At 48.1% G+C, this 12,142-nt stretch overlaps 3 protein-coding genes across 5 annotated transcripts in view; 1 reads left to right on the top strand and 2 right to left on the bottom strand.

Annotated features, from left to right (window-relative positions):
- TATDN1 (TatD DNase domain containing 1) overlaps window positions 1-437 on the bottom strand; it is a 44,272-nt gene extending 43,835 nt beyond the window's left edge. The window contains exon 1 of the mRNA XM_049633506.1: window positions 401-437. Coding sequence (XP_049489463.1) covers window positions 401-422 — 22 coding nt within the window. The 5' untranslated portion in view covers window positions 423-437. The remainder of the gene's footprint in view (window positions 1-400) is intronic.
- A 71-nt stretch (window positions 438-508) lies between these two features.
- On the top strand, window positions 509-7,647 carry NDUFB9 (NADH:ubiquinone oxidoreductase subunit B9). Its single transcript, XM_049633505.1, has 4 exons — window positions 509-655; window positions 3,548-3,740; window positions 4,314-4,427; window positions 7,418-7,647. The coding sequence occupies exons 1-4, from the start codon at window positions 555-557 to the stop codon at window positions 7,547-7,549; spliced, it is 540 nt and encodes a 179-aa protein (XP_049489462.1). The 5' UTR covers window positions 509-554; the 3' UTR covers window positions 7,550-7,647.
- Window positions 7,648-8,574: 927 nt separating this feature from the next.
- Window positions 8,575-12,142, bottom strand: part of MTSS1 (MTSS I-BAR domain containing 1) — a 166,294-nt gene continuing 162,726 nt past the window's right edge. For 2 of the 3 annotated variants that reach the window (XM_049633497.1, XM_049633499.1), the window contains one exon: window positions 8,575-11,346. In XM_049633497.1, coding sequence (XP_049489454.1) covers window positions 10,646-11,346 — 701 coding nt within the window. In that variant the 3' untranslated portion in view covers window positions 8,575-10,645. The remainder of the gene's footprint in view (window positions 11,347-12,142) is intronic. The other variant, XM_049633498.1, reaches the window with a different exon arrangement.

Here is a 12,142-nt window from a genome sequence, read left to right as displayed (position 1 = left end):
ATATGAACGCATGAATTAGTGAACGGGTCCCTTGAAGCTGTCATCCTTTCCGTCATGGAGGGGGAAGGGACGGGGGGTGCGCATAGGGAGGGAGGGGAATACAGTGAACGGCCTCTCTTTTTGTAGTTTCGCTTCCTCTTATAACTGAATAGAACACATATGTTGAAAAGAGCATAAATCGTAACTGCACAGTTTGTTAATTTTCACATATGAGCGCACCGTGAAACCAGCACCCAGGCCGAGCACCAGAACATTAACGGCAGTCAGAAGCCTCCCTGCGCCCTCTTCCACTGAGTGCCCTTTCAACCTTCAAAAAGCGGGAGCGCTCAGGTCCTGGGTGCCTGGCCGCGGCGAGCGACGCGTATAGTCCGAAAAGCCCAAGAATCCCCAAGGCACTCACCCACAAACTTGAAGCGACTCATGACTGCGGCCCGGCTTCTCCCCGGCGGAAGCGGAAGTGGCGTCCGTCGTCCCGCCCTTCCGGCCGCCCCGCCCCTTGGCCCGGCCTCCCGCTTCCCGGGAGTCCCCGCGGCCGCTGGAGGAAGCGGGCGGTCATGGCGTTCTGCGCGCCGGGTGCCTACCTGACCCACCAGCAGAAGGTGTTGCGGCTTTATAAGCGGGCGCTGCGCCACCTGGAGTCGTATTGTGTCCACAGGTGGGAGAGGGGGACCTAGGGTGCGGGGAGGGGATCCCGGGGATCCTCAGGCCTCGGGGGACCTAGCGGCTCAAGGACAAGGAGGACAAAGTGGGAAGCCGGCCGTAGGCCCGAGTTCGAATCCAAGCTTGTCGCCCCTAGCTGCGAGACCTTGAATAGTTGTTTATCTGGCTTAGGCCTCAGTTTTCTGTTCAGGAATACCGATGGAGGTCCAGCCCTTACTAAATAAGAGCTTTCTTCGTGACCTTCTTGTTCTTAATATAAGCAACAGTAATATGTGCGTTGTTTTTTAGTTCTCAGAACAACTCTAGGAGTCAGGGATTATTTAGCCTTATTTTGCAGGTAAGGAAATAGGCAGGGAGAGTAATTTGCCAAGTCCCTCCAGCTGGTGGCTGGGCCAGGATTAAAACTCAGGTGCCTAACCCTAAAGCATCATCAGTCTCTCACCCCTCGAGTCAGCTTTCCTCTTCAGCTTCATCCAGCCCTTTCCAGTGTTTTCACATTCACATAATTCTTTACCAGCCATGTAATTCTCTTCTTTCTTCTCTCTCTCTCCATCCGAGAGTAGTCTTAGGACATAGTCTTCAGACATACAGATTTTCATGACCTGGATGCAGTGCATGGTGGGGTGGCAACCCAAGATGTGTAGGTGCCAGGCCTCATCGGAATCCTAAAGCCTAGTCCCAGGAGAAGAGCTTCTGGGAAAAAGCTCTAAATGATGGGAAACCAAGTAGGTCTGGAAAAGTTGGGGAGGGTTATCCTTGAAGCCCACATCGCACATTTGTGATTATTGGAAAGCCATTGACCTGCTTCTCTTTGCCAGACAGAAAGATGGCCAGGCTCAATTGTGGAATTGTTAGTTTCTTCCCTGATGTTCCTCATTAATTCATCTGACAAAATTTGCATTTCAGGTTCTTTGCTGGCTACTGAATAAATAAAAATTAGTAAGTCCTCTTTCTCCGCTGTAGCAGCTCATGGGTTAATGGGGAAGATGGACATGTAAACAGATAACAGAGAATTATCAGTCTTACAAAGATGAAGGATTCAGGTAACACTGAATCGCATCTGGGATTTTTTTTTTAATTCATTTATTTTTGAGAGAGAGAGAGAGAGAGAGAGAGAGAGAGAATCCCAAGAAGGCTCCCCACTGTTAGCACAGAGCCTGATGCGGGGCTTGAACTTAACCAGCCGCAAAATCATGACCTGAGCCAAAATCAAGAGTTGGATGCATAACCAAGTGAGCCACCTAGACTCCCTTGCATCTGGGAATATTAAAGTCCGTAGTCATGGAAGAAAGAATGAAAGCATCTCCTATGATAATATTGACTCAGCGTTTTTTAAGACTTACCTCCTCTCTTAGGACTTTTCTTTCTCCTTTTATCCTCAGTGCTCTTTGTTCTCCATGGTTGCATCCCAGGTCCTTGGTTATTGGTGTATATACTTCAGGTAGCCTCATCTAATCATCTAGGACTTGAGTTACCACCTACCCTCGCTTGTCTCTAGAGCTGTTTTCCAACTGTTTTTGTTCTTTGAAACTCAACTTGTCTTAATGCCTTAAAACCAGACTCTTTGCTGCCTCATTCTGATCCTTTTCCCAAATTCCCTGTCTCAGCTAATGGTATTGTTAGTAATGGCATTATTCAGCCACTCAGCGTTAAGTTTTAGAATTGTTCTCAAATACTCTCTACCTACCAATTCTGCCAGTGACACATGTACTTGTGTGCTGTGTATAATTGGATACTGATTTTTGTAAATTCTCTCCACAGTGTAATAATGTTAGTAGCTGACATTATTGAGCAGAGGAGGTACCAGGCACTGTCTGAAGTGTGTTTATATGATTTGGTTTGTCAGATCTTTAGGATAACTTTAAGATCTAGGTACCGTTACTAACACTTGTAGAGGAGGAACCCATGGCCTAAAGACATTACCCCCAGGTTACATGGTGAGTAAGCTAAGATTTAGTCCCAAGCAATTTGATTTTAGCAGACACTCTCATATTCTGTAGCGTAAGTGTCTTTCTCCTGTCTCCTACCATCACAGTTGCCTGCTTCATGCTCTTCTCATCTGTGGCTTGGATTATTGAAAGGCTTTAAATGATCTCTGCCTACCATTTCTTCTAGAACCTGACCTTAATTTGCCTATAATCCTGCAGTTAGTGTTGGAGTCAGGATTCAAACTTCTATGTCTCTGATTCAGGCAATATAATTGTGTAACACCTCCCTTCCTACTCATCTTTGTATCTCCAGAATTTAGCACAGTGCCTCGCACAAAGTAGGCGGAAATTCAGTAAGTTGTCATTTAATGCGTGTTGAATGATCCTACAGAGGCTATAGTTTTTCTCTTTTGCAAATTATCTTTTTTTGTTGTTTGAATCTGCATTCTTTTTTTTTTTTTTTTTTTTTGGAGGAGAAAGTAGGGAAAGTGGTTAGGTTGTATTTAATACAGTGTTTTTAATTTTTTTTTTAATGTTTATTTTTGAGAGAGACAGAGTGTGAGCAGGGGAGGGGCAGAGAGAGAGGGAGACAGAATCTGAAGCAGCTCCAGGCTCTGAGCTGTCAGCACAGAGCCCAATGCGAGGTTCAAACTTACAGTTCGGGAGATCATGACCTGAGCTGTAGTCAGAAGCTTAACCAGCTGAGCCACCCGGATGCCCCTAACACAGTTTTTTGGTTTTTGTTTTTTGTTTTTTTCCCCCCACTGTCGGGGGCAGGGGAACTGCGGAGGAAGCAGTCCTAACGATGTGGCTGTTCCATTGGCAGGGCCTGGGGAAGGTCCAGGTAGTCATGCTACATAACCAGAAGGGCTTAGTGGAAGTACAGCCTCTTGTCAGGCAGTAATCCTGCTCAGTTGAGTAGATAACATTTCTAATCTCCAAAACCATTTTGATTTAAGGGACAAATACCGCTACTTTGCTTGTTTGCTGAGAGCTCGGTTTGAAGAACATAAGAATGAAAAGGATATGGTGAAGGCCACCCAACTGCTGAGGGAGGCAGAGGAAGAATTCTGGCACAATCAGCACCCTCAGCCGTACGTCTTCCCCGAGTCTCCAGGAGGGACCTCCTACGAGAGATATGAGTGCTACAAGGTGGGCGAGCATCGCGGGGGCAGCCGCAGACTCTGTTCCTCCCATCCTGAACCCTTGGCCCCAAAACCACCTGCCCCGTGGGGGGCAGGGAGGCCAACTTCTTTCTGACAATTGTGAATACTTTTCTGCGGTGTCTGTTTCCTCTCTCCCAGGTGACATTTAGGCTTTTCTTTTCGAAATTCAGCTCCAGAGTCTTGCGGTATCTTTTTGACAAAGGAAGGGGCTAAATTACTTGATGTATATCACCCACTTTTGCATCTTAAAGGTAACCGATTTGGGTTGTGCTCACTATTTCTGAGCAATTACAGGTAACAATTCCACGTAGCAGGAAGAGTGCGCGGGTCAGGGAGCAGTGGTGCCGGCTCTCTTTGGACTGGCCTTGAGGTTTCTTGGCCCTGGGCTCTTTGACTCTGAGCTGCCCTCTGCTGCTCGCTGCGTTGTGCCAGAAACGGTCTGGTGTGTGCGGTGCTTCAAAATATCCCGTCAATTTTGCCTTCTGCCTCCTGGGCAGGCCCTGTGGCTGGCACGTCAGTGCCTCCCTTGGGCCAACGCGGTGATTTCATCTCCGGACAGGTTCCTGAGTGGTGCTTAGACGACTGGCATCCGTCCGAGAAGGCGATGTATCCAGACTACTTTGCCAAGAGAGAGCAGTGGAAGAAGCTGCAGAGGGAAAGCTGGGAGCGGGAGGTGAGTCCTCCCCGCCTTTCGCCCCAGAGCTTGGCCCGCATGGGTGGCACGGGAGCGCGCTCGGGTTTTGTTCCCCGTGCGCAGAGGCCCAGGTTCCGGTGATGACAGTCACCGTGGCCCCTTGCCTCCTAGATATACTTCCTAGTATATCTAGATGTTCCTAGATGTGTTAAATGTAGCACTTACAGGCTTCGTGCAAACAGGTGACAATGTGTCGCTGGTCTCTGGGTTTTCTGCTATTTTGCTTCTGCCCTCCTCTTCCTCAGTCCTTTGCCTGACCTGCTTGCCATCCCCGCCTGTCCCTAACTTTCCACCCGCGCCTCAGACACTTTTCACTGCGGAGGTCTGAGTTACGTTCTTAAAAGCTGAACGTTGCCATAGTGGGAAGGGTGTGCTGGAGAGGGTGGGAGGCGAGATGGAGAGGCCGGTTGGGGGTTGCACCAGGGCGGATGCAGCAGATAGGGAAGGGGCCGATTCAGGATGTCATTTGGAGGGACGTGAAGGCTGACTGGATGCAGCCATGAGGGGGTGCATGAGGGACAGGGAGGAATCGAGAATGAGTTCCAGGTTTCAAGCTTTAACACTTGGAGTTTGGTGATGATTTATTGAGCTAGAGAAGATGAGGGAAAAACAGGTGTCAGAGGAACAAGCAACCGCTTGGTTTTCAGTTTGTTAAATTTGAGAATACTGTGAGACCCAAGTGCAGATGTCAGTAGGTGACTTTGGGTGTACGAATTGCAAACTCAAAGGAAAGATTTTAGTTTGAAATAGAAATTTGTGACATATCCGTTGTTTTAAAAGCCACAGAGTGGCACCTGGATGGCTCAGTCGTTTGGGTGGCCGACTTCAGCTCAGGTCATGATCTCACGGTCTGAGTTCGAGCCCCACATCGATCGGGCTCTGTGCTGACAGCTCAGGGCCTGGAGCCTGCTTCGAATTCTGTGTCTCCCTCTCTCTCTCTGCCCCTCCCCAGCTTGTGCCCTCCCTTAAAAATAAATGGATAAACATTAAAAAATAAAAGCCACAGAAATGTGATTCTTAAGAGAGTGGAGAGAGACAAGCAAAGTCACAGGCGCTCCCACCTGTGGAGGTCAGGAAAGGAGATGGCAGAGCCCCCTGCAGGGGAGAAGGGTGACAGCAAGTCCAGGACAAAGTGTTTCAGGAATGGCCGGTCAGCGTTGGTCACCTTCGCCGAAAGTTGCTAAAAGTGGAATAGAGTGACGCCTGGAAATAATGACCACAGATTGTGGCCACGGGAAGGGCATTAGTGGCCTTGGCGAGAGCCTTTTTTGGAGGGTTTAATGGCACTGGTGGGAGCAAGTGGAAAAGAGAAGACAGCTGTGGGGTTGGGGGCGAGGGATTCTTGAGAAGTTTCACTGGAACTGGAGACCGAGGCATTATTTTCTTTTAAGATAAATATGGATGCATGTGTACTGATGAGGAGATGGGGTGGGAGAGAAACGGACGGGATTGAAGTGAGGTGAAAAGGTCAAGGAGGAAAGCTTTCGAGAAGAGGGATGGGATCCCAGGCATACGTGGAGGCCTTTGAAAGGAGAACGGGTTCTGCCTCCACGAGAATTGGACGAAAGATGCGTGGAAGTACATTTGGGCCAGAAGTTTTGGTGACGGGAAAAGGAGAGTCGTACGGGATGGCTTCTCTTTTTTGCGAGGAGGAGAAGGCATGAAGTGGGCGCAGCCTGTTTGGAGAATGTGGGAAGGATGTGGTAGCCGCGGGAGAGGAGCACGCCGGGAATAGGAAGATCGCCAGGTGGTGGTGAAGGCCCAGTTGAAGCTGGGAATAGCTCGTGTGTTATGATAGCAGTTGTGCCAGCATTTTCTTCTTTCTAGCAATACAGGCGGTCTGGTGCAGACTGGAAGTGAGTGGTTACCGTTTGTCCAGTCGAGAGTGTCCCAAGACCAGAGGCTGTTCAAGTGATTGTTCTGGTGGGATCTAAGTGGGTAGAGGAGGCACGGAGACAGGAGGCTGGTGGAGAGAGAAGGGCAAGCTGGGTCAGGAGGTCTGTGAACCGGCCATCTCTTGAGTTTCAAGAGCATCTTCAAAGGGACATTTAAGCACGAGCCGGAGAGGGGCACTGTGTTTGTATAGTGGGATATCTGATTCATGATTCAACAGTCATATGGGTGCTTGTGATAAGGTCCAGGATGTTGACGGCAGGAAGTCCTTGGCCAAGGCGGAGTGGAAAGAAAGTCATTGTGACCAGGGAGGGCAGTGTTTGCTAAGGGATGTCTCCTCTTTGGGAAAGGGGGCAGAGGTGTACTTACTCATGGAGAGCAGTAGGTTCATTCTGCAGTCAGTCACCGGTGACCCCTCCATAGAAATGTTTTCCCTTTACCTCGTCCGCCTGACATGATTAAACAGCACATATGCTGGAGGCGCCGGTCACCCACAATCCAGAACTTTTTCTGAAGGAAGTTCCAGAAAATCATGGCTCTGGCGAGTGGGTCTCTTACATGTCCTCTGTCAGGACAGGGATAGTCTTGGAGGTCTCTGGAACCGGGGGGTGACTGGACAACATCAGGCAGAATGGAGCACGTTTTCACGTGTGATTTCACTTTATATCTTGTTCTGGTTGCTACTTGGGGGGCTTTAAAATGAACATCTCTAACATAGAAGAATTAAGGTTTCCTAATGGTGCTTTTGGAGAGCTCTTAGCTGAGACACAAAAATGTCTTTTTAGGGAGTACAGGTGGGGGGACCATAACAAGGGGTAATTGTCGCAATTTTGCTTAATGAGTAAGGGACAGGGGCAGAGGGTTTCTTGGCTCTGCTGTTTTAAGAATGGGAAAACCTTTAAGGAGAATTGTTTCTCTGAGTTAAACTGTGGGTATAAAAATAAGGCAGGTATATATAAAAAACCCTTTGCAGTAGTGAGAGCCAGAAAGCATGTAAATGTGACACAGATTCAAAGCAGATACTTCACATTTTCCAGTCAGTTTGACTCTACTTGTTCCTCCCTTCCCCCTTCTAGGTCAAGCAGCTGCAGGAGGAAACCCCACTCGGTGGTCCCAACACTGAAGCTTTGCCCCCGGCCCGAAAGGAAGGCGATTTGCCCCCCCTGTGGTGGCATATTGTGACCAGGCCCCGGGAGCGGCCCATGTAGAGAGAGAGGAAGACGCCTCGCCTGTCACGCTTGCAAGTGAAATAAGTTACAGAACGGGCACACACGTGCCATAATAAAAATAACTCCATGTGGTGTGACCGATGTGTTCCTCTGCGCGTTAATGTGACACCAAGTGGCTGTGCCGCTGTCGTCTCCTACCACCTGTGCCAGAAGTATGCGGAGTGTGGTCAAGTGTCCTCTGCCCCGGGGAGTCCTGTCGATAGCGCGTATCATCAGGGACAGCTGCACAGAACCAGATACAGGAGTTACTCTGAAGATGAGTTACAGACTCCAGTTGAAGGCTCAGGGGCTGCAATACGAAGTCTAGGGAAGGGGTGTGAGGATTGAGGACTTGAGATACCATTTTTGGTTTTCTAAAGGTGCCACGAATGAGATTTTAGGTGGTTAAAAGAAAACCTCGAAGCAGCACACACTCAAATAAGTATGATGGAGTTTGTGGGGTTCACGCAGGATTGGAGGTTTGGGGGTTGCAGTGAAAGGGTCCAATCTGAAACTGTGACACCTATTTTGGAGGCAGTGTTCCAGCCTTGCTTCCTCTCCTGTGGCCTGGATTGTCACAGGGAAGGGGACAGCAGCACTCTTTATATGTTGGAAGAAGCTTCTCTAAAAGCTAGAGCCATTTTTACCATCATCAGCCAACCCACCTGCTTTTTGTTTGTGATAGCTCATTAGAACTGTGTTCAAATAGTTCATCGATTGAGGCAACTCGTGTTCTCGGGGGTTCACGGCCATCACAAAAAGAACGTTCTGTGGGTGTTCTGAGTAAGCCCAACCGGAGTCTCCGGGTGTCTTCTAACAGCTAAGACTTGCAACTGAGTTTTAATAAGTCTTGAAATACCGTTTTTTGTTTTCTAGTGGTTCTTTATTTATAATGTAGGCTGAAGCAATTGTTACAAGGTAGAAGGGAGACACATTACACAATTGTTATTTATACAAGTTTAGAACAAAAAACTGCACAGGGAGAGGTCAACTCTCAGTACAAACTAGCAACTAAACCACAATAATTTACCTTGAGAAACGATTTCTTTATTTTTAGCTGTGACACTGCTTTTACAATATGCAAAAACACAAACAGAACTACCCAAGGTGTTTTGTCACATTCTTTCTACATTGAATTTGGCAACATTTTATATTAAATTTATTCAGATTATACTAACGTTTAAAAACTAAACACGTGAAAAGCTGTACCAAGGTACAGTCCCATCCATTTATTTCGAAGGTTTAAAATACCACTTTTATCTATTGTAATTACCTTGCAGTGATTTCTGCTTTTGCAAAAACCATCTCAAGCATCATATGCACAATGCATCAGCTACTTTTAGTCATCAAGATTGGTGGGCTAAACCACAGGCACTACTGTTGCTTATATTCTGTAGAAGGAGCTTGTTTTTCAAAGAAAAAAAAGCTTAGTTTCTAATAATCATGCCTTTGCTTTAAAGCCGTAACATAAAATGCCCTTGAGCAATCACAGCAGTGTTAAGTGTTAATATACAGAACAGTGACTATACAGGTACGTTACTCTCACATCCAATGCACTTATGTATTAAAGCATAAGATTATGTAATTGAAGATTAGAGCCAACAGAAACCTGCAGGGTCTGGGGGACCCACCAAGCTCCTATTCGTTCAGAGGAACGGACCCCAATTGCTTAAGGGACCTGCTTGGTTTTTTCAAACCCGGCTGTCTTCTCCAAACAAGATCCCTCTTAAACCTACAAATCTCTGTTGGCTTTAGGGAATGGGCATTAGAACAAATCGAACTTTCACTTAAAGTAAGAAAAGACATAAATCCATTCCAAAAACATTACCTAGAATACAAAAAAAGGGACAGTATAGTGGCCAGATTCCCAGTGACAATAAATAAATCCTCCTCTCTTCAATGTTCGGTATGATGCCAATTCACTGCCATTTGTTGAAAAGAAGATAAGAAAAACAAGCCCCCAGATTGGTAAACACATTGGCAAGTTGCTAGATTCCAAGCTGGTTACCCTTGTTAAATCCGCTCGAGTTTTTTCAAAATATTTGGGCTTTTCAACGCGCCCAGCCTGCTGGGCACAGTTAAGTAAAAGGCATTTATTTGCTATATCTAAGAATTCCCTGCTCTCATCATTTTAAAATGTTCTTCACATTTTTAAAACTGCCTTACCCTTTTTGGACGTATTTGGATCCCATGAAAGTGGGTACAAGAGACGAGTAACTGAAGTGGGGGGGTTCTAGGTCTAACCGGCGGCAGCAGCATGCACGGGATTGGAGGTGGGTGCTGTGCAGTCAAGAGGAATCGTGGGAGAAAGGAAGTCCTTAAACACCCTACAGAAACAGACACTGCAATCCAGTATGGCTTGTTCGGATGCATTTACCATGAAGATACTAGAAATTCAACCTACAAGGCTACTCTTAAATGTTAACAGGATCGGCTATGTTGACAGTGTGCCCCTCCCACGGCCCTCCCCCCAATCCCAACAGAGTCTACCATTTCCAGATTCACTTCGCTCTGAATATTGCTCAGCAATTGTTACTCCTGCTTTTCTCAGCCAGAACATACTACATTTAAGTGAAGATTTTACCCCTTTATCCATTTTGTTTGTACATTAAAATAACTTGAATTTGCTTCTAAGCCAGACTACTAACAATGCATCTACAAAAGCCTGCAGGAAAAAGAAAAGAGAGAAAAGAAAAAGCGAAGTATAGTTATCCTTTTTTCTGAAATTAACTACTTCGTGGTTCCCCTGCCCCGACCACCCCCCCCCCCATTATGCATTTAAAATTTTACAAAGACTTGTAAAAAAGTTAAATGGAATTTGGCACCTTCAGAAAAATCAAAAGGGAAACTAAGATTAAAATGTGCAGAAAGAAAACTGTCAATATTTACAAATTAAAAGATCAAAGTTATGTCAGTTACGTATGTTGCTTTTAATTCTTAGCTAAAGGTGTCGAGTACTTTCAAAAGAGCTGTATTCTGAGTTGCCTACAAAATCTTTTGTTTGATTACAGATTGGAATGGATCGAGACAAATTAGGTTTTATGAATTAAACAGTTCCTTCCCCACTGGCAGCATTTCTTGGGAGCCTAAGCGAGCCTACGAGAAGCGAGGGGCTGAGCGGTCGTTTGTGGTGGTCTTCTTCAGTTTCACACCCCTTCGGATGGCGTTCAGCATGTCTTCCCCTTGCGGAGTATCTCTCGGGCTCGGGTCTGCAGCGTCACTCTCTGGAATCTGGCCTGGGGAAGCAGTGGCACTTGAGGGATCCCTTTCCTGGTCTTCGGCCTCGCTTTCTGGAATCGCCTGTCTGTGCTCCTCGGGGATACTGGGCTTCGGGCCTGGAAGAGGGGGGTTGACGGAGGCTTGGCCACTCCACATTGAGGAGGGCATGCTGGTGACACCCTGGGGGCCCTCACCCACAGAGGGCGACTCGGGGCTGTGCTCACCCCTCTCCTCTGGCCCATCCGGAGGTGCCGGCAGCACCCCGGGGAGGTCTGGGACGGTTGGGGTCTTGACAGGGATCACGGGTGTCTTGATGGGGATGGGACCGGCTCCGATGGTCCCCCGGCGGACAGAAGGCTTGGTGGAGGGGGTCCGTCGGATGGTTGCAACCCCTGGGGTGACCATAGCAGGTCCGAGGGTGGTGGGGAGGCCAGCAGTTGAGGCCGGGCGCTTGGCTTGGAACATCCGTCGGTAAGACTGGCTGATGTCACTGTTTCTCGGAATGGTGGATGATTTGTCAAACTCCTGCTGGTCTGCCTCCTGGTCACCGCTTACAGAGAAATAATCATAATCTGAAACTGATGATAAGATTTGATTAGGAATCTCCAAGGCAGCAGCTTTGTTTTTTGATTCTTTTGTGCTAGAGGACAAAAGGCACGAGAGGCCAGGTGCTCTACCCACAGCCTCATCCCAAGCACCTCCCCCAGTCTCCACACCGTCCTTAGAGGCCCCCAACGTCTGAGAACTGCCCCCCCAACCCCGCCACCAGGCAGGGATCTTCATCCTGCTCCCGATGTAATCCTGGGCCCTAGAACGGGGCTGGACGTCACAGGCACACACGCGATCCTGTTGAGCGGTGAAGCATGCCCGAAGGCCGGGCTACATCAGAGCTACCCACCCAGCTGCTCTGGGAGGAATAAAGGAGGTGAGCGGGAAGAGGATAGAAACTCCACAGACCCTCCAGCCCGGAATTTGACAAGAGAAACAACCCTTAGACAGACGATCGTAGGCCTTACTCTCTCATAAGGGACTCGCCAGGCGAAGGCTGGAAAAAGAACGGAGCTACTGGCAACGAGCCCCTAAAAACAGGTACAAAGACAGGCTCCGTCTGCGAGGTGTGTGTATGTGCTCTCAACACTGGGGTCACACGGGAGGCAGAAGCACACAGAGTGAACGTCTTTGAGCGGGTTTCTGAACAGCAGCCCCCCCGGCATCTGGGGCCAGGAGAAAGGTTTGTTGCGGGGACAGGGGGCCGTGCTGTGCATTACACGACGTTTAGTGGCATCCCTGACCATCTACTAGATGTCAGCAGCACCCCCTCCATGGGTGACAACCAAAAATGTCTCCGGACATTGCCCGATGTCTCCTGGACAG

Source organism: Panthera uncia, chromosome F2, assembly GCF_023721935.1.
Source record: "Panthera uncia isolate 11264 chromosome F2, Puncia_PCG_1.0, whole genome shotgun sequence".
Taxonomy (NCBI): domain Eukaryota; kingdom Metazoa; phylum Chordata; class Mammalia; order Carnivora; family Felidae; genus Panthera; species Panthera uncia.
The sequence above is the reverse complement of the archived record's forward strand: the minus strand, read 5'-3'. Positions and strand labels throughout refer to the sequence as shown.